At 42.3% G+C, this 23295-nt stretch overlaps 1 protein-coding gene across 1 annotated transcript in view; it reads right to left on the bottom strand.

The window, feature by feature from the left end:
- GIPC2 (GIPC PDZ domain containing family member 2) overlaps nucleotides 1–23295 on the bottom strand; it is a 74431-nt gene that overhangs the window by 31300 nt on the left and 19836 nt on the right. The window contains exons 2-3 of the mRNA XM_075181965.1: nucleotides 17341–17526; nucleotides 11733–11913 (exon numbers count right to left, since the gene is read on the bottom strand). Of these exons, the coding sequence (XP_075038066.1) occupies nucleotides 11733–11913; nucleotides 17341–17526 (367 nt within the window). The remainder of the gene's footprint in view (nucleotides 1–11732; nucleotides 11914–17340; nucleotides 17527–23295) is intronic.

Raw genomic sequence — 23295 nt, 5'->3', positions numbered from 1 at the left:
TATTACACAGAGAATCAATAGCAAAACAGAGCAACAGACAATGAATGGCAGGAAATGTTCTATATTTATAAACACTGCACTGGCAGTTCTTCTAAAACTCTACTGACGAGCACATTGTGCCTGTTCTAAGCCAGATCTGTACCTTAATTGTGCTAGACCTAATGTCATAAGCGCTTACCTTTAGTAAACAGAAGCATGACCCGTGATGTCGCATATTCTAGCGGGGAGGAGCAGAGGGAGCAGGAAATGAACATTCTCTGATCATCCTGCAATGTCTCCCTACTTACTAAGGGGTCAGGACACGCTCTCCCCACATTGTAAGTTAGGAGGCTAAAATAAGAGTTTAATCAATGCAAGAGCATACTTCCTCATTGGCTTCAGGGAGATCCCGGGGGAGGTGGGCGTGTTAAGAGGGCGGGGCTTGATGAATCGCATAATTTTGGTCATGCCCCCTAAATGGGTGTCACAATTTTGGCCAATTATTGCATCATCTTAGCCCCGACCCCGCCACTTATCTATTGCTTGGGCGAGAACTGGGAGGTTGCCCTGGTCTCCCGGGAGCTCGGAAGGTCTCTCTCGGACATTCCGGGAGAGTAGGCAACTATGCTTAAAGAAAAGCAGCTAATGAATCTCTAGAGACCTTTCCTATCAAAGTCCCTGTGTTTCTTTGGGTTTATTCGACATTGGGGGGTACATGGAGGTTCTTTGCAAAATGTTCCTATTGGGCAATTATTTACAATTATCTACGTTTACTCAAGGGATCAACTGCAGAATGTCTGAGCTAAAAATTTGTGATAATACAACTTGTTACGGTTTTGCAGCACAGTTAAAAGTGACGAGACTTAGGGACTGGGAGGAAAAGGCTACAGAGATGACAACTGCAGCTCTATTATGGAGGAACATTTGTTAAACACTAAGGGCCTGATTCATTTTCTTATGTAAGTCCATTTGCGTAGAGTAAATAGCTCTGTGCGTACTCAAAAACGGACCTTACACCAATGAATTCAAATGACACGTGCGACTGCTTATGACTTGAAAGACGTAAGAGGTGAGGAAAGGGATGGAGTAGAGTACAGTAAGGGCGTTCAGTTTAATCCCTTTATAAACAGAGGTCATCCCACCGTTCCCATTTATACATCTATTACATCACGGATAACATTTTTATTTCCTAGACAACCTATGTGAACTTAATACTGTTTTTCCAGGAAAAATATTTTTTTATTAGGGTCATGTGCAAATAGCTGCCTTTATATATATATTTTGTGTCTGTCCTTTTTGACTGGAGAACAAAGGAGAGAAGGATACTCACATAAGGATCACTGATATATATAAAGAGACACGCAGCACTTCACAGAAGCAGATGATGGAGTGGGGAGGAGAACATGCTCTACGGTCCTCCATTCCTGCTCCATCATCCTCAATCGTTTAATTTCAATCAGCCTCTATGTGACTGTCCTTGGCTGACGTGTATGAATGTGGGCCGACGTGTATGAATGAGGTGCACTCTCACTATTCTTATTAGAGATGGGCGGGTCCGGTTCTCCGAGAACCGAACCCACCCGAACTTTGGGTATCCGAGTACCGAGCTGAGCAGCTCGGTACTCTCCCGCCAATTCCGAATCCAAATCGAGGCCGAACGTCATTGTGACGTCGTCGGATCTCGGGACTCGGTTCTCGCGATACTTCAACTTTATAAATACACGCCTCCACAGCAATCCATCGCCATTTGACAGAGGGAGAGAGCAGGGTGTAGTCATAGGCTAATTAGAGCAGGGACAGAGAAAGAATACAATATTGTTCTTGCAATTGCTCTAACCAAAATCGCTAGTGCAGAGAGGAGGATAGAGGTTTATTATTTTTTCTTCATATTTGGCACTCCCCAGCGCTTTTGGGTTGTCCCCCATAATTGTGCATTAATATTTCTGGCTGTCAAAAGTCATATCTGTCAGCAGTATCTACTCAATAAATGTTAGCACTCCTCAGTGTTTTTGGGGTGTCCTCTCTAATTGTGCATTAATATTTCTGGCTGTCAAAAGTCATATCTGTCAGCAGTATCTACTCAATAATTTTAAGCACTCCTCAGTGTTTTTGGGGTGTCCTCTCTAATTGTGCATTAATATTTCTGGCTGTCAAAAGTCATATCTGTCAGCAGTATCTACTCAATAATTTTAAGCACTCCTCAGTGTTTTTGGGGTGTCCTCTCTAATTGTGCATTAATATTTCTGGCTGTCAAAAGTCATATCTGTCAGCAGTATCTACTCAATAAATTTTAGCACTCCTCTGTGTTTTTGGGGTGTCCTCCCTAATTGTGCATTAATATTTCTGGCTGTCAAAAGTCATATCTGTCAGCAGTATCTACTCAATAATTTTAAGCACTCCTCAGTGTTTTTGGGGTGTCCTCTCTAATTGTGCATTAATATTTCTGGCTGTCAAAAGTCATATCTGTCAGCAGTATCTACTCAATAAATTTTAGCACTCCTCTGTGTTTTTGGGGTGTCCTCCCTAATTGTGCATTAATATTTCTGGCTGTCAAAAGTCATATCTGTCAGCAGTATCTACTCAATAAATGTTAGCACTCCTCAGTGTTTTTGGGGTGTCCTCTCTAATTGTGCATTAATATTTCTGGCTGTCAAAAGTCATATCTGTCAGCAGTATCTACTCAATAATTTTAAGCACTCCTCAGTGTTTTTGGGGTGTCCTCTCTAATTGTGCATTAATATTTCTGGCTGTCAAAAGTCATATCTGTCAGCAGTATCTACTCAATAAATTTTAGCACTCCTCTGTGTTTTTGGGGTGTCCTCCCTAATTGTGCATTAATATTTCTGGCTGTCAAAAGTCATATCTGTCAGCAGTATCTACTCAATAATTTTAAGCACTCCTCAGTGTTTTTGGGGTGTCCTCTCTAATTGTGCATTAATATTTCTGGCTGTCAAAAGTCATATCTGTCAGCAGTATCTACTCAATAAATTTTAGCACTCCTCTGTGTTTTTGGGGTGTCCTCCCTAATTGTGCATTAATATTTCTGGCTGTCAAAAGTCATATCTGTCAGCAGTATCTACTCAATAATTTTAAGCACTCCTCAGTGTTTTTGGGGTGTCCTCTCTAATTGTGCATTAATATTTCTGGCTGTCAAAAGTCATATCTGTCAGCAGTATCTACTCAATAAATTTTAGCACTCCTCTGTGTTTTTGGGGTGTCCTCCCTAATTGTGCATTAATATTTCTGGCTGTCAAAAGTCATATCTGTCAGCAGTATCTACTCAATAAATGTTAGCACTCCTCAGTGTTTTTGGGGTGTCCTCTCTAATTGTGCATTAATATTTCTGGCTGTCAAAAGTCATATCTGTCAGCAGTATCTACGCAATGGATTCAAAGCAGTCCACATATGATCTAAATGAGCAACCAGGTTCTGTCACCAGTCCTGATGTTAGTGTTCCCAGTACGTCATCTGGCCAAGGCGATGTCAAACAACAGAGTGTTTTCAAATTAGTGCAAAAAACAAAAACCAAAAAAAAATTTACTGTATTGAAGCGAAAACGAAGTGTAACTGAGCAAAAGTTAAGTGACGATAAAAAAAAAATTGCAAGCATGCCATTCTACACACGCAGTGGCAAAGAGAGAATGAGGCCTTCACCTTTGGCTATTAGTGGCAGATCCCAAAAAGTTACCCAGCCTACAATTGGTGCACAACTACTGTTACGCGTCAAAGCTGAGCTGCAAGATACCAGTGAGGCATTACAGGAGAATATTTGCTCTGATTCACAAATGACAACAATCCCTGTGGAGAGTCCATCCAACAGTGGGATGTCTAATCGTGAGCATTCTGCTGATGTGTGCCTTAATAGCCCGAGTGTAGCCGGTGATACCCAAATTGAGGATGCCACTTTGGAATTAGAAGAGGATGAGGGGGAGATTTGTGTAGGCGACGAGGGCGCTAATGAGGATGTTGATGAGGATGAGGTTGTTTGTGTAAGTCCTGCACCAGTGGCAGCAGTTCTGGCACGTGACAAGAAAAAGGCCATTGTCATGCCTGGGCATAAAACAAAAAAATCCACTTCTTATGTGTGGAATTATTTCTACCCAAATCCAGACAACAATTGTATAGCCATTTGTAGTGTATGTGAAGCCACAGTCAGTCGAGGGAGGGACCTTAACCATCTTGGAACCTCGTCTATGTTACGCCATTTAACGAGAGTTCATGGCAAAGTGTTGGGAAAAGCTGAAAGTTCTTCCCAAAAGAATACAAGCACTCCCTCATCAGCTAAGACCCTCCGCTCACCGACATACCGACGGCCACAAAATACACCCACCACACCATCCTCATCAATATCCTCAGTAGCGCTCGGAGTTAGCCCGGCATCCCACTTAAGGCTGGATGACTCCGGCACTATTATTGATTCCTCTGAAGAAAGCGTTAGTCCTGCTGCTGCTGTTGCTGCTGCTGGGGGTGAATCGTCATCCCAGAGGCAGGTGAATAAAATGAGCAGTCCTACATTTCAGCAATTAACTGTGAAACAATCCTTTGCGAGGGGAAGCAAATATGACAGCAGTCACCCAGTCGCCAAGCGAATCACAGACGCCATGGCTGCAATGTTAGTGTTAGATCTGCGTCCAATCTCCACCATAAACGCAGCTGGTTTTTCACAGTTAATTGAGGTTTTGTGTCCGCGTTACAGAATTCCATCGCGACACCATTTCTCCCGTAAAGCTATTCCACAACTATACCAAAAAGTGTGTAAAAATGTAGAGATTGCGCTGAAAAATGCCATTCTGCCCACTGTTCACTTAACCACAGATATGTGGACAAGTGGAAGTGGCCAAACCAAAGACTATATGACTGTGACAGCCCACTGGGTTGGTCATTCACCTTCACCAGCAGGAACAGCAGCAGCATGTACACCACTACGTAACATTTGTCACAGGCAGGCCACTCTTTGTATCACCGGCTTCACTAACAGGCATACGGCTGACAATTTGTTACGCAAACTGAGAGATGTGATTGATGCATGGCTTATACCACTCGGACTCTCCCCAGGGTATGTCATTTCAGATAACGCCAACAATATAGTGCGAGCATTACAGCTGGGTGATTTCCAACATATTCCCTGTTTTGCTCACACCATCAACTTGGTGGTGCAGAGCTTCCTACGAAACAACCGTGAGGTGCAGGAGATGCTTTCGGTGGCCCGTAAAATTTCAGGCCATTTCAGGCATTCAGCCACAGCATGTAGGAGATTACAGCAGCTCCAAGAGCAGTTTAACTTGCCCTGCCACCAACTTAAGCAAGAGGTGGTAACTCGGTGGAATTCCACCCTGTACATGCTTCAGAGGATGGAGGAACAGCGCAAAGCCATCCAAGCATATTGCACAAGTCATGACATTGGGAAAGGAGGGGGGATGTATTTCACTCTTGCACAGTGGGGAATCCTTTCAGTGCTGTGCAAGGTGCTGAAACCATTTGAAGTTGTGACATGTGAGGTCAGTGCAGACTCTGCTAGTTTGAGCCAAGTCATTCCTTTAATTAGACTATTGGAAAAGCAGCTTGAGAAAATGAAGGAGGAGCTGAAAGCAAGCAATTCAGCAAAGTATGTTGGCCTTGTCGATCAAGTACTTAATTCGCTTCACAATGATCCTCGAGTTATTAAGATCTTGAACTCGGATCAGTACGTTTTGGCCACTGTGCTTGATCCAAGGTTTAAAACCTACATTGAGTCTTTACTTGTAAATGAGCGAGATGTGAACTTTTGCAAGGAGCTATTGCTCAGCAAGTTGGCCGCTGAACTGGGCCTCGGCTTGACGACGTGTCCTCCTTCACTTTCTCAAGCTGTTGCTCGTAAAAAATTAAATTTCCAAAAAAGAAGCAGGGAAGACACAGGGGGCAGACGAGAACAATTTAACATCTGGGCTGGTTTGAAGGATTTTTCAAAAAAAAGTGTCACTTTGCCCATAAGTCCATCCAATATGAGTATAAACATGCAAAGGATGGTGGAGGATTACTTTCAAGAGGTAGTTGATATGGAAATGTCAGACAGTCCCTTTCCTTACTGGGAAGAAAAGCAAGCTATTTGGAAACCCATGTACAAACTTGCTTTGCAATACCTAAGCTGCCCACCCTCCAGTGTGTACTCTGAACGAGTGTTCAGCACAGCAGTGATCGCCGTAGAAGGTTACTTCCCAAAAATGTGGAGAAAATGATGTTTATAAAAATGAACTACATCTTCCACGAGGAAGGCCTTCACCATCCAAGACATCCAAGCACTGACTGTTCTCTAATGGCGGATTCAAGCGGCGATGAATTGATAGTCTGTGATGATGACGATAACACTGATGAGGGTGAGGATGAAGCTGAAGATGATGCCGATAACATCTTTTTAAAACTTTCTATGTAAGTGTAGGGTGCAATCTACCCCCAAAGAGGAAAGGGACTTGTGGCATTTCCATATCACATACCATCTTGAAAGGCTGCTGTTAGGGCAATTTATCCTTAAGGGTAGGGTGTCATAGACAGAGTGACCCTAAACTGGCTTTGTCCATTTTTCATAATATTGTACAGTCTATAATGGCTGAATTTTTTAGTATTTTATACAAGTGGAGGGGGGCCTAGAGAGACAGAAACCAAACTGGCTTTCTCCATGTCAATTAATATTGTACAGTCTATAATGGCTGAATTTTTTAGTATTTTATACAAGTGGAGGGGGGCCTAGAGAGACAGAAACCAAACTGTCTTTCTCCATGTCAATTAATATTGTACAGTCTATAATGGCTGAATTTTTTAGTATTTTATACAAGTGGAGGGGGGCCTAGAGAGACAGAAACCAAACTGGCTTTCTCCATGTCAATTAATATTGTACAGTCTATAATGGCTGAATTTTTTAGTATTTTATACAAGTGGAGGGGGGCCTAGAGAGACAGAAACCAAACTGTCTTTCTCCATGTCAATTAATATTGTACAGTCTATAATGGCTGAATTTTTTAGTATTTTATACAAGTGGAGGGGGGCCTAGAGAGACAGAAACCAAACTGGCTTTCTCCATGTCAATTAATATTGTACAGTCTATAATGGCTGAATTTTTTAGTATTTTATACAAGTGGAGGGGGGCCTAGAGAGACAGAAACCAAACTGGCTTTCTCCATGTCAATTAATATTGTACAGTCTATAATGGCTGAATTTTTTAGTATTTTATACAAGTGGAGGGGGGCCTAGAGAGACAGAAACCAAACTGGCTTTCTCCATGTCAATTAATATTGTACAGTCTATAATGGCTGAATTTTTGGGTATTTTATACAAGTGGAGGGGGGCCTTGAGAGACAGAAACCAAACTGGCTTTCTCCATGTCAATTAATATTGTACAGTCTATAATGGCTGAATTTTTTGGTATTTTATACAAGTGGAGGGGGGCCTTGAGAGACAGAAACCAAACTGGCTTTTTCCATTTCTTTACATATTTAACTATAAGTGTAGGGTGTAATATACATTCAAAGACGATGGCTGCATTGCCAATATGCATAGATGGAGAGGAAGACAATCTGTTTTGTGTGTAGAATAGGCCTACCAACGAAGAATTAAACTGTTTTTTGGGATGATTTATTACCTCAACAATTAGATTACTTGTCTCTAAAACAGTTGGAGCACTAAATTGGGTTAATTTAGGCCCAAAAACATGGATTTTCCCAAAAAATAGCAAAACAAAACCAAACAAAACCAAAACCAAAACCAAAACACGCAATGGAGGTTTTGCAAAACCAAAACCAAAACCAAAACACGACGGTAATCCAGATCCAAAACCGAATCCAAAACCAAAACACGGGGGTCAGTGACCATCTCTAATTCTTATTGACAAATTCTACATATTAGGAGGTATGTGGCTGGTAACTCAGGAATTGATTACAGCCAGTACGAGGACATTATCTGGCGTTTGACTGTGGCAGAGCCGGATTTAGACCTCATGGGGCCCTAGGCAAGATACTGGTTTGGGGCCCCCTCCCTGAAAAAATCCATAGCACTATAGTTTTTTAGCATAACATATACTCCTATTCAGGGGCTGGCTGGCAGACTTTAGCCCGGGGGGGGGGGGGGGGGGGGGGAAGCATACAGCACTGGCCCATAAGTAGCGTCCCATTTTTAAAGGGTGGTCTCACCGCCGGCCCTGGGAGGGCCCTCTGGGGACTGCTGGGCCCTAGGCAATTGCCTAGGTTGCCTAGTGGTAAATCCGGCCCTGGACTGTGGTACTCCGAGGACATCGCTCATGTGCAGCGTTATTAAGACCTTTTCCTGTTGTTCTGAACTCTGATCTTAAGTCTCTCCCGCTGCCGGCTCCTGAGAACCTGACTCCTTCCCGCTCATCCAGCACATACACCCAGCGGTATCTTTTCTATCCATTTCCCTTCTCATCTTTCTGCAGAGATCATCTTACCGCTTGCTCTGCTCACCAAATGTATGTTGTTTCCCTCACAGACTAGCAAAAGGCAAAAGAGATATCCCTTTGGGGGCGAAGGAGTACCCAGACCAGGCGCATGCAACCTGTGACGCTAAAGATACCGTGGAACTACAAGTCCCAGCATTGCAGCCTTTGCACTCATAGGATGAAACAGAGCAAAGACTGTAAAGTTCACAAATGTGCTGTAATCAGATGGTTGTTTTACATTTTCTAAACTGCACTGCAAAAATAAGTGTAAATCCGTCTGGTTGCTGCGGGTGGCAGCCCGTTCGTACACATTGTACCGTGGTATTAAATAAGTCACATCAATGATCACGCTGAGCCTCAATCAGCCTGGAACAGAATGTAAGCTTAACTGCAGACTGAGAAAGTTACATGCAAGTGTCTCCGTATGTATGTCATATTTATATGTATGCCATATTTATATGTATGCCATATTTATAGTTATAAACACGTCCAAGTGTGAATGAGGAGCAGACACTTGTGGACATGTACAAAAACAATACATTTTATATGTTACCAAGATGATTGCTCTTAAGCATTATTTAAACTTGAATAACATAACTAATACAGTGGGGACAACTTCGCGACCTGTACAAAAAATAATACATTTTTCTTACAGTTTGCTACAACACGTCTGGTACATCCCAAACTATGGCTGAGCGACTACTAAAGTCTAAATAAATGTCTGCAACTCATTGGCGGACCTGTAATTGAAATTGGGTGTCTGTTGTCCTCATCATCCGCTACTAACACCTGCCCCTGACCACCCACAAATATTTACAGCCGTATCTGCCACTACATCCCAGTCTGAATCTGTACACAATGGCTCGTGCACACCCTTACTGTACATTAGTACACCCTGCCCTCGTCTTCAAGCGCAAGTAATCAGAAGTACCAAACATTCGCAGGTCTGATCAGCCGCTGTTGTGTGCAATCACTTTCTAAACATGCGCTGCGCAAAATAACGCAAAGATACACCAGGCAAAAAGACAGACGACTCTCGCTGAATCAGGCCCTCTATATAAACAGTAGGGTTACATACCTCCCAACATTGGAGGGGTTCAAATCGGGACAATACCCAAAAGGGTGGATGGTTGCGTCATCACAGGAGCATGCCTGTCTCACCGTTGTCACGTTACCCTTTTATTAGCGCTAGGCCACCCCTTAAAGACCTCTCCACAAAATTTATTTTCATTGTCATGCACACCATCATCATCATCATCATTTATTTATATAGCGCCAACATGTTCCGTAGCACATCAGTGCCATATTGCACCCGTTCAGCATTGCTCTGCTTTGCAGACATGATATAGCTCCCAACATTCTGGCCCAATCGGGACAAAGCACAATGTCTACAGTAACCAGCTCAAAGTCAACCAGATGATAATCAGGCAAGATGATAGGTGCAGTCTAAAGACCAGTCTTATAGGACTGTAATGGCAGCGATATAGTGTTCCCCTTGAACACCGAATTTGTTGGCCAAATTAGACAGTCACTTCCTATTTGAGCTTCATTAGTAAACAACACAAATGTCTCTTTACAGCTTCAGGTAAACAGAATCGAGGTGTCATGCTCTTTTCTCAGTGTCAGTAGAAAATAATGTCAGCTTTAAGAAAATACCTTTTTAATGAAGGATCCAATACAAGAGCACCCCCATCTCCCCCAGTAAAAACATTGACTATAATATTGAATGTCCGGACCCCATAGTCTGACCGCTGTCACTCTGTAACCCTCCTCGTTGCGGCAGCTCCCAGTCACTGATAGGCTGGGAGCAGGTGGCACGGTGATGTCATCACTGCACAGCGCACTCTCAGTCTGTCAGTGTCTGGGAGTCATCGCATCTCGCCAAGAACAAGGTAAGTAAATTGGGGGATTGTATTGTTTAGAGGGAGGGGGCTGTAATGTGAAGAGGGAGGGGGGCATGTACGGTGAAGAGGGAGGAGCTGTATTTTGAAGAGGGAGGGGCTGTATTGTGCAGAGGGAGAGGGCTGTATTGTACAGAGGGAGGGGCTGTATTTTGAAGAGGGAGGGGGCTGTATTGTACAGAGGAAGGGGTTGTATTTTGAAGAGGGAGGGGGCTGTATTGTGAAGAGGGAGGGGGGCATGTACGGTGAAGAGGGAGGAGCATGTATTGTGCAGAGGGAGAGGGCTGTATTGTACAGAGGGAGGGGCTGTATTTTGAAGAGGGAGGGGGCTGTATTGTACAGAGGAAGGGGTTGTATTTTGAAGAGGGAGGGGTTGTATTTTGAAGAGGGAGGGGGCTGTATTGTGAAGAGGGAGGGGGCTGTATTGTGAAGAGGGAGAGGGACATGAATTGTCAAGATGGAGGGGGGCATGTATTGGCAAGAGGTAGGGGGGCATGTACGGTGAAGAGGGGGGGGGGACAAGTACTGTAATGAGGGAGGTGGGGGGAGGCCCTGCCAAATTAATTTGTACTGGGCCCCGCAGTTTATGATGCCAATCCTGCTAACACATACATGAAGGCATTTGCCTCTATAAACTGGATCCCCCAGTGTGGGCTCTATCCCCAGTCAGAGTGGAGACAGCAGCACCATCTTCTCTGGGAGAGAACAGAAAGTGTCTCCACAGTCTCACTCACTGGAACCATATATATGTCTCTAAAACCTCAAATCCAGGTCTCCCCTCCCCCGTTACCTGATGGGAGAAGTGTCTGCGCCACGACCGCGCTGCCTCACCGCACAGAGCGAGTCTGTGCGTCCTACAGAGCTTTATGGGGGTTGCAGCAGATTCTGGTTTAAGGTAACGGGGGGGAGGATACCCCTTATTTACTAACATGGGGGGTCCAGATTAGGAAGAGGGGCAGTTCTACATAACATCCAAAGCCACATTCACAAAAGATGGTACAAAATATAGCGGAGGATTTGCAGCTGTCTTTGACTCCGAATGAACTTTAATTGCTGCTACTCTGGACTGAAAGAGTCTTTCTTGAATTCGGAGCAGTAACTATGATTTGTATGACGGCTTTGGAAGAAAAAGAAACTCTTCAGCCGTATTTAAAGTGAACATTGGTGAATTTTACAGAGAAGCAATTGGCAAAGTAACTTCTGTAAAACTTGAATATCTACAATCGTGTCATTAACACTATAAATAAATAGATGATGATGATGATGATGATGATGATGATGATGATGATGAACACTAGTGTTGAATTAGACAGGTAGGAAAATAAAAAAAACAGCAGAAATACATATTTTGGAACATAAAACCTTCAGTTACTTTGATTAATACAACTTCCAATACGTTTGCTGACAAAATGAAATACACGACTTACCGAAAGCTTTTAAGGGTTCTATCAATTTTAGAGAGAACGTCTTTCCTTTTTCCAACTCTTTCAACATCTTTGCAACTTCGTAATGCCGTGACCCCACAATGTTCTTCCCGTTAATAGACTCTATGTGGTCTCCAACGTTTATTATTTTCACTTTGTCAATGACACTTTCTTCTTTGACACGCTGCAAAAAGGGAAAAAAAGAAAGTCTCTAGAATGCAATTCAATAATGAAATGAAGAGAGTAAAAGCATATGGTGGCTCAGTGGTTAGCACGTCTGCCTCACAGCACTGGGGTCATGAGTTTGATTCCCCACCATGGCCTTATCTGTGTGGAGTTTGTATGTTCTCCCCATGTTTGTGTGGGTTTCCTCCTGGTGCTCCAGTTTCCTCCTACATTCCAAAAACATACTAGTACGTTAATTGGTTGCTATTAAATTAACCTTAGTCTGTGTGTGTATGTTAGGGAATATAGACTGTAAGTTCCAATGGGGCAGGGATTGATGTGAGTTCTCTGTACAGCACTGCGGAATTAATGGTGCTCTATAAATAGCCAATTATAAGATGTGTCTTTTTTGCACATTCCATCTGCGTTTTAGACGAAAATTTCATCCAATTCTACATGAATCCCTATATCTTATCCCTGTGTTTGCATGGGTTTCCTCCAGGTATGCCGGCTTCCTTCCTCCAGTCCAAAAACATACTAGTAGGTTAATTACCTTGTGGAAAAATTAACCCTATAATCTCTGTGTGTGTGGTAGGGAAAATAGACTATAAACTCCATTGGGCCAGGGAATGAATGTTTCAAATGTTCTCTGCACTGCAAAATATGTAGGGGCTATATAAAAACTCTGAATAAATACCCATAGACTGTAAGCTCTGTGAGCAGGGCCTTCTTAACTCTATTGCTGTATTACCCAGTACTGTCTAATACTAGGTTTGTCCCCAACTGTAAATCGCTACGAAATTTGGTGGCGCTATATAAATAAATGTTGATGATCATGATGATTACAAATGTGTTTCAGCCTAATCAAAGTATAATAAGGTGACTGATGTATACAAAGTGTCCTAGGGAACCAAGGCCAATATACACCCCCTACAAACGACAAAAAAAAAATAACAAGGCAAGATTTAACTCTTAGGGCTAGATTTACTAAACTGCAGGTTTGAAAAAGTGGAGATGCTGCCTATAGCAACCAATCAGATTCTAGCTGTCATTTATTTAGTACATTCTACAGAATGACAGCTAGAATCTGATTGGTTGCTATAGGCAACATCTCCACTTTTTCAAACCCGCAGTTTAGTAGATATACCCCTTAGTCATTTTTAATTGCCTGCTTCCAGCCTCTCCCCTAGGCCCATCTGTATAGGTAATAAATAATGAATAATAAATATATTCTGCTATCCATTAAACATACTAATCATTTTGCACTGGTGAGCATGAGAAAAAAAATAGTTGTACGATAACTTCAGCAGCAAACTTGGAATTTTCAAGCGACGCCAAAGGGCGAATTTAACTTTGAAATAAACAGCTGTGGTCTGCAGAGTTGGACTTATGCCCTTGTAAGGCGTTAGACCTGATTACTGTAGGCTGAATATCCAGTTACAGGATGTACATTCAACCACTGATAACTAGGAAAACAGAGCTCATGCAAATGTCTGTGAAGTCCTGTTGGATCCAAAGAGCAAAGGAAAAACATGTGTTTGTCTAAATGTACAGCAGTGGGGTGTCCACACTGCGGCTTCTGTTAAATGTATTTATAAACAGCTAATCAGCACCTGACTCTAAATATACCAGCAAAGTGTTACCGTATCAGTGAGAATAAAGGAAGTTGTGAAAATGAAACTCTTACATAATTGTCACATATGTTCTCTGCTGTGGAACATGTGACATCCTCAGGTATTTATCTGACATCCAGACAGCTGTCAACGTTTTAAGATCCGGGGGACACATTACAGCTGAGCGCCTGACGCTGTCTCGGACGAAGTTGGAGCGCTAATATAGCCGTCATGGCGGGGGATCTCAATTTTGATTCTAAATTTTTTTTTGCATTTTAAACTTTCGTCTTCAATAAATATTAACTAAGAATAGAATGTAAGAATTACGTAGAAGAGGCAGAAACAGAGGAATTTTATTGTGCAATTGCTCAATAGAGATATTTCAAGGGTAAAAAATTGTTATGTTAATTAGCGATAGCTGGCAATTATGGATGCATAGTATAGCAGTGCCTGGATTAAAGGCCAAAAAGGGAGACTGACCCCCCTCGCCCATTATTTTATCACCACTGGCCATTCTACATTACCTAAACATGTATTGCCAATGACCCAAATGTGTCACTCATTAAAACTTCTTCCTGTGTATTCAGATATGCTCCAACTGGGATTAATAGGTATTCACTATTAGATCTATCTATCTATATACATATATACACTATATGGACAAATGTATTCGGACGCTTGACCATTACACCAACAGGGACTGCAATGACATTGTATTCATATACATATACTTTAATATGGAGTTGGTTCCCCTTTTGCAGCGATGACAGCTTCCACTCTTCTTGGAAGGCTTTCCACAAGATGTTGGAGTGTTTCTGTGGGAATTTGTGCCCATTCATTCTGTAGAACATTTATGAGGTCAGACACTGATGTTGGACGAGAAGTTCTGGCTCGTAATCTCCGTTCCAGTTCATCCCAAAGGTGTTCTATGGGGTTGAGGTCAGGGCTCTCTGTGGGCCAGTCAAGTTCTTCCACACCGAACTCATCAAACCATGTCTTTGTAGTCCTTGCTTTGTGCACTGGGGCACAGTCATGTATGAATAGAAAAGGGCCTTCCTTAAACTGATGCCACAAAGTTGGAAGCATAACATTGTCCAAAATTACTTGGTATGCTGAAGCATTAAGATTGCCCTTCACTGGAGATAAGGGGCCTAGACAATACCCTGAAAAACAGCCCCATACTATTATCCCTCCTCCATCAAATTTCACAGTTGGCATAATGCAGTCAGGCAGATTGCGTTCTCCCGGAAGTCACCAATCCCAGACTCGCCCATCTGACTGCCAAACAGAGAAGTGTGATTTGTCACTCGACAGAACACGTCCAGTGTCGGTGAGCTTTACACCACTCCATCCGACACTTGGCATTGGTCTTGGTGATGTTAGGCTTGCATGCAGATGCTCGGCCATGGAAACCCATTCCATTATACTCCTGCCGCACAGTTTTTGTGCTTACATTAATGGCAGTGCAAGTTCAGAACTCTTCAACTATGGAATCAGCAGAGCGTTGGCGACTTTTACACACCATTCTTATCCCATGGACTTTAGAAGTTAATAATTGATGGTTCTCCTTTAGCATAGGGGTGATTCACAGTATACTGATTGGGAGATTCTCATAGTCTGCATGTTAGCTGTATGCCTGGTAGCTACACATGTCTGCAACTGTGAAAAATTGTTGTATTACAACCTCATTAATAAATGAAAGAAGCATTAACAGGGTCATAAGAAAGAGAAATCCGCATTCACAAAGGGAGCCGAGATCCGTCTATCCACACATGAACCTCGGCCCTGCTTTAATATTAATCTCTTATGACAGATCTCTCAGTATCTGTTGGCTGCGGTGTTAACAGACCTGTCTGCAGGACTGAATACATGACCCCGTCAACCCGTCCTTTCCACCGCAGAGACCAAACTGTATCGTCAACAAACAGAGAGTGCAAGAGAGCGTCCTACTCTATTTCTTGTAAATGCACGTTTAGATACGTTCCAGTGTTAAATATATTTAAAACAAACATGCCAACTCTCCAGGAATGTCCGGGAGACTCCCGAATATCGGGTAGGTCTCCTGGAATCCCGGAAGAGCTGGCTATTCTCCCGCATCTGCCCACTTCACTAAATTAGAGCCGGCGTGTACGGCCAGAGGAGGCGGGGCTTCGCTATTCGCAAAATTTTGGCCCCGCCCTCCAGTGATGTAATGATTGTTTGGGGTATTTTTACCACTGTAAAAAGACCCAAAACAGATATTACGTCACCGGGGTCGGGGCCAAAATGACGCAATTCGTGAAGCCCCACCCCCTCCGCCCGTACACCTCTCGTGCCCTCCAGGATCTCCCGGACCCGGCCAACATAAGGTTGGCAAGTATGATTTAAAGCTTAAAAAATATTGACAACCAGCAATTTTAACTTGAGCCATTATTATTTATTTTCACCTAAAGTAGTAGCAGAATCCAGAGGAGAGGAATTAAATACTGCAATAAAAACATTGTAATTGTACATTTGTGAGGTTAACATTAGTATCAGCAAAGTTACTGTGAGAGGTTTATCAAACCTTCTAACCCAATCAGATTCTAGCTATCATTTATCTAGTACATCCCAGATAAATGATATCTATAATCTGATTGGTTGCTATGGGAAACACCTCCACTTATCCTTTTTAGAAGGTTTGATAAATCTACCCTGGATTTTATATTGACCTGTATTTTGTTTTGTTTTTTAATGACTCCAATTTGCTAACTGCTAGCAAATGTCTTTATGTCTACTCTGGTGAGCTCACACTTTGGCAAGATGTCCTTATTGTAGGTACAGTGACTGAACAGTGTTTACCGGTTACCTTATATGTTTTCTCGTCATTAGAGTGGCTCAGGGTCAGTGACCTGACCGGCTCTCTGGCACCGTACGATTTCATTTCACATGTACTAACGTTCCCTATTCGTACATACTGTATATATAGGTATGCAAAGTGCACAGCATAGAATATACCTGATATCTGAGCATCCAGTAAATATTAGATAGATAAACGTAATTGCTCCTCTACCAAATCATATTATTAACCCCATGTACATATATATATATATATATATATATACATTATGACGGTGCAATATAAATATTATTTATATATATATATATATATATATATATATATATATATATATACACAAGTTAACCCGTGCATGATACTCATGCATTCTAGTCAAATCAAGCTACTTAAGGTGTTAAAAAGGTTCTTGTCATGCATTTGGGCCTAGCCCAGGCCTCCTCAGGGGAAGAGCGTTACTTCCCGACGCAAGCGCCCTTTTTTAACGTGGTTTTGTCCACATGTCACCACCTCATCATTCTTCTCCATCACCTCATCCTTCATCTTCATCGCCACATCCTTAATCTCCATCGTCTTACTGTTCTAAAACCTCTCGATACACAACGTTTCTGCTAAACACCTTATTGCTGTGCTCAATCAGTCTTCCTTGAAGGGCAGTATTCATAACCTGCACTTTCACATCACTGCTTCTCCGTACTCGTGAAAATGCGACATACAATTGTCCATGACCAAACACAGGCTCTGGTAAATAAATACCCACACGGTCAAGAGTTCAAGCCCTCAACTGGTAAATTTAGCCTTTACTACCCCTCCCACAGGGGAATGGGGGATGATGGAAGTTAACTGACTTCACTATTATAATTTTTTTTGTCAAATAATGTCAGTATACCACATTTCAGGTCAATTGGATGAGCCCTTTCTGAGAAAATAGTTTTTTACACACACACACACACTAACACACGCCGCTAGGCTTATATATATTAGATATTGCACCATTATACTCTGAGGCTCTGCTTACCTTTATAAAAGCAATTCCGGCTCCATTGTCAGTGATGGTCAGCCCCAAAGCATCGTCTGATTTTAATACTTCCACTTCTTTCTTTGTGCCTTTTACATGAGCAAAGATGAAATCTTCAAGTCCGATCTGCCCTCCGAGGAGTTTATCCATGTCGATTTTGTGGGTATTCAATGTGCAAAACAGGATCTGCAGGAAGACATAATCAGTGATCAGAAACTACGCCATTTCCCCCCCAAAAATGCAGACTAAGCAGGCAATACTTCTGACACAAATCCATTTATTATACCCTCAAATGCTGTTTAAATTCTATGCACAATGCACCCAACATTTCAGATTTAGTAAAAACCAAAATGTATAACCTTTTCAACCTGCTTTATTAGTTTAGTACATAGGCAACCAGTGGCTTGTGAGATTTTAGGGGAACTGATGAAAAGGCACAATGTTATTATGAAGAGGCACAGCGTGATTGTGAAGGGGCACAGTGTGATTATGAAGGGGCACAGTGTGATTATGAAGGGATACCCTGGTATTATGAAGGGGCGCAGTATTCTGATGAAAGGGCACAATGTTAATATGAAGAGGCACAGTGTGATTGTGAAGGGGCACATTGTTCTGATAAAGGGGCACAGTGTTCTGATAAAGGGGCACAGTGTTCTGATAAAGGGGAACAGTGTTCTGATAAAGGGACACAGTGTTCTGATGAAGGGGCACAGTGTTCTGATGAAATGGCACAGTGTTCTGACGAAGGGGCACAGTGTTCTAATGAAGGGGCACAGTGTTCTAATGAAGGGGCACAGTGTTCTAATGAATGGGCACAGTGTTCTAATGAAGGGGCACAGTGTTCTAATGAATGGACACAGTGTTCTGATGAAGGGGCACAGTGTTCTAATGAAGGGGCACAGTGTTCTGATGAAATGGCACAGTGTTCTGATAAAGGGGCTCAGTGTTCTAATGAAGGGGCACAGTGTTCTGATGAAGGGGCACAGTGTTCTGATGAAATGGCACAGTGTTCTGATAAAGGGGCTCAGTGTTCTAATGAAGGGGCACAGTGTTCTGATGAAGGGGCACAGTGTTCTGATGAAATGGCACAGTGTTCTGATGAAGGGGCATAGTGTTCTGATGAAATGGCACAGTGTTCTGATGAATGGGCATAGTGTTCTGATGAATGGGCACAGTGTTCTAATGAAGGGGCACTTTGTTCTGATGAATGACTCAGACTTGTTCTGCAACTCATCACAGCAATATAATATAACGTGATAGTTACTGACATATACTGACATAGCAGTTTTAAGTCTAATGTAACTGTTATAATTGGATCCCTCCTTTAAGCAATAACATTTTAACACACTAACATGGAGACCTTCAGGTAAACAGAGCTAGCGCTATGACACAATGGGGTAAAAGTTTCCCTTTACAATGCAGCGCCGCTTTAAATTTAATCGCCGAAGACGCTGAACACGCCGGAGTTGAAGAATCCGGACATTAATACATTTACCCCAATATATGTGATGTATCTTGTTAACTTACAATGTAGTCGCAAAGAAAATGTATATATGTATAAATAGTCTTGTGTGGGACATTTAGAATCAGACAAATAGCTATAAACATACACTGAAATGATAATTATGTTAGGAATTTGCAAACTAAGCATTCCTTTTTGTATTAAATACCATACTTTCCATGCCCACCCATCAGGGACATGTGGAGGTGGGGTACAAAAAGAAGAGGTAGGTGGGGCTTGATGTTGTCATTTGCATAATCAAGGTCGCGCATAATCAAGGTCGCGAGGCATATGATTCTAATAGCGTTATCACATCCTTGTCCACTCAGTGTTAACTGGGCTGGGTGGGGCTTCATGATGCAATTTGCATAATAAAGGCATGGCCACACCCACACTGCAGGTGTCTATGTGCCCTAGCAGGAGAATTGCCTGCTCTGTGGAGTCTAGGAGGTCTTTCCCCCAGTCCAGGAGTCTCCAGGATATTCTGGGGGAACAGGCAACTATGATTCAATACCATATTTAAATGTAATAATAAGAATCATAATAATAATAATAATGATAATGATAATAATAATATCTCAAACTTATTTTATTTATTTATTTTAAAAGTGTTTGCAGATATTTTTTTAAATACTTTTAAATAGAGGTGCTTCTGCTTTAGCGGTCTATATGTGCATCTATTAGTATGATAAGAAAGCCTGATACTCACACATCCTTTACCTTTGGAGCTGTCACATAGGGAGGAAGCAAGTACAATGCTGTATGTGGCATTTAGAAGCCAAATATGTAATTCTTTAAGTCATACTTGCTTACTCTCCCGGAATGTCCGGGAGACTCCCGAAATCCGGGTCGGTCTCCCGGACTCCCTGGAGAGCAGGCAATTCTCCTAATTCCCGGCCGCCTCTGCAAATTAAACTGAGGGGGCAAGGGTTAGTGGTGCCAGGTACGTGTCATTGTGGCCCCGTCCCCTATTTTTAGTAGACAAAAAGGTGAAGCAGGCTATGGGGGTGGGGGTAACAACAGGATTCTTCGAGCCCCACACATCCACATTTATTTATATAGCGCCACTGATTCCGCAGCGCTGTACAGAGAACTCACACACACATCAATCCCTGCCCCATTGGAGCTTACAGTCTAAATTCCCTAACACACACGCAGACAGAGAGAGAGACTAGGGTCAATTTTGATAGCAGCCAATTAATCTACTAGTATGTGTTTGGAGTGTGGGAGGAAACCGAAGCACCCGGAGGAAACCCACGCAAATACGGGGAGAACATACAAACTCCTCACAGATAAGGCCATGGTCGGGAATTGAACTCATGACCCCTGTGTTGTGAGGCAGAAGTGCTAACCACTGAGCCACCGGACCTCCCGGGACACAAATTGGTAATGTTGGCAACTATGCTTTAAGTACTTTTGCACAAAGATAACAGGTGATCTTGTTCTGGGCAAAGGTGTTTTACAAAGTGATTGTGTCAGTTTGAAAAGCAAAATTCCGATGAACATTCTCTCTAGTCAGCCAAATGAATCAGTAAATTGTGATAACTATTAAAAACAACAAATAGTTCTGTCAATAATTATTTCTTCTACAACCTCCTGTTTATATGTAACCATTTAACCTTGGAATATAAAGGGAAAAAACATTTGCACCCTTTACATTTACAATACCTTACACAACCTTTACTACGTGGATTCATAAAGAGATTACAAGCTCCAACATGGTACTATGGAGATTTAGGAATTCAAAGGGTCAAGAATGTAAAAAAAAGACAATTTATAAAGACAATCTCTCGCAGAATGTATCTAAATAGCAGAGATGCTTAAATTTGTTTCACAAGTTGGATGTTCGAAATAAACAAATTTTAAAAATATTATAGGATGTGACCTTTTATGCTCAAACTGGCAACATTTTATTTTATTTTAATGTCTTTTGTTTCAACTTTAAGCGGAGAACTCAAACTTTGGACACAGCAGTCACCCTCAAAATGAACCATCCTGAAAAACCTTATCGCACTGCAAACAAGTTCAATGCCCCTCAAACTGGCCAAATACAATTGAATTTCTGAACGATTCCAATAATAGACAAGTGTCGTAGAACTAAAGATTGTTTAAAGGAGGAACTGTCCAATTTTGTATATTCATATCCTACAAAGGATCTCATGATGATTTGCAAATGTTGGGCCTGAGTCATTAAAAAGAGCAAATCATAAAAAAGAAATAACTTTGCACCTGGGCAAAACCATGTTGCGTTGGAGGGGGAGGTAAATATAAAATGTGGGGACAGATTTATAGTTGGGGGAGAGCATATCCTAGATCAACTTTAAATTTCAGTGTACAAATAAAGCTATCAAGTATTTGTAAGCTACATGAGAAAACAGCCACTGTTTAACTTATGTGCAAAATAATAAACTAATTTGCACCCCTTGCATTGTACCATGGTTTTTCCCGGAGAACATTTACTCCTTTTTTTGCCTTACTTTCCTTAATGCCATTTGTTTTCTGCTTCCTTATGGTTGGAAATAATATTTAAAATGATCAGCTTCTCTGCAGAAATATATATTCTCACTTTAACAGAACACTGATTAACTCATCTCAAAGACCCTGCAGCACAGAGCACCATTACAGTGGATATAAAAAGTATAAACACCTTTATTGAAACTGCAGGTGTATTTGATGTAAATCCTGAAATCAAGATAAATGATGTCAGACCTTTTTCCACCATTAACGTGACCTTGTAAGCAGGGCTGCCATCAGAAACTATGGGGCCCAGTACTAATTAATCTGGCAAGGCCCCCCTCCCCATACATGCGCCCCCCTCCCTCTTCGCCATACATGCGCCCCCTATCCCTCATCACAGTACATGCCTCCCCCCAATCCCTCATCACAGTAAATGTTCTCCTCTACCACCCAATCACAGTAAATGTCCCCCTCTCTCATCCCTGCAATCACAGCAAATGTTCCCCTCTTCCCTCCCCCAAAATAAACATTCCCCTCTCCCCCCACCCAATCACAGTCAGTAAATGTACCCCTCTCCCCTCCCCACAAAGTGAATGTTCCCCTCTCCCCCCCAATCACATAAAATGTCCCCCTCTCACCTCCCCCAAAGTAAATATCCCCCTCTATTCTTCCCCCAAAGTAAATGTCTCCCTCTCCCATCCCTGCAATCACAGCAAATGTCCCCCTCTCCCATCCACCCAAAGTGAATGTCCCCCTCTCCCCTCCCCCCAAAGTGAATGTTTCCCTCCCCCCCCCCCCACAATTGCAGTAAATTTGCCCCTCTTACCTCCCCCAATCACAGTTAATGCCCCCTAATCTTCTATCTGCCCCTCCCCTATCAAATGAATACCCAATTAAGTTACCTTCTCCTCCGCAATGCTGCAGCTCCCGGTCACTGACAGACTGGGGGTGCGGCGCGCAGTGATGACATTACCATGTCCCAGCCTATCAGAGTCTGGGAGCTGCTGCATCGCGGAGAAGAAGGCGCAGCACAGTGGCTCAGACTGAGGGGCCCGGACAGTCCAGGGATCCCGGAGAGAAAGGAGAAGTCTGTCCGGGCCCCCTAGTCTGTCCGGGCCCCTCACAGCTGTAATGGCCGTACCCCCCTGATGGCGGCCCTGCTTGTAACCAACACAACTCAAGTGAGAAACATATAAACAATTCTTAGGAAAAATGGTGCTGGGGTTTTTTCTACATTAAAGGCCTGATTCAAATAAGAAGTACACTCTGCCTAAATGGTACTTGCCGTATGTTAGCAGACGGGAAAGAGTGCAGTATACGCACAAACATATGTGAAATATGAAGTCACATTCAGTACGCATACAAAAACTGTATATTATAAAATAAATGAATAACTCTAAAAAGTGTAATAATTAATAAAAAAAATATGGTTGGATTAAAAAACATATATTTATAATTGTTTTACATTAAATATATAAATCAAGATGTTCTTAATGCATACTGTACATACAATGTGTTCTTATGCCCTTACACAACATGGCCGACATCCGTCGGACCCTTCCCAACCCCGCTCTGCCCTTCAAGTCGTAAGCAGTGGTAAGTGTTATTTGTGTTTGGATATGAATTACATGCAGTTGTGCTCATTGGTGTAAGGTCTGAACATGAATGAGGCCCTAAGAGGTATATTTACTAAACTGCGGGTTTGAAAAAGAGGTGATGTTGCTTATAGCAACCAATCAGATTCTAGTTATCGTTTATTTAGTGCATTCTACAAAATGACAGCTAGAATCTGATTGGTTGCTATAGGCAACATCTCCACTTTTCCAGACCCGCAGTTTAGTAGATATACCGCAAGTGTTTTTATCACAGAGCGTTATGAAAGGTTAAACCACAGAGTGGAATAAACAGGGAACAAACTCTGTCTGGTAACTAACATCCCCTGCTGCAGATAACACTACAAGTCTCACTCTCCTGCACATTGTAACTTGGTCATTATA

Source organism: Mixophyes fleayi, chromosome 8 (assembly GCF_038048845.1).
Source record: "Mixophyes fleayi isolate aMixFle1 chromosome 8, aMixFle1.hap1, whole genome shotgun sequence".
Classification (NCBI taxonomy): domain Eukaryota; kingdom Metazoa; phylum Chordata; class Amphibia; order Anura; family Limnodynastidae; genus Mixophyes; species Mixophyes fleayi.
This window is presented reverse-complemented; position numbering and strand designations above follow the sequence as displayed.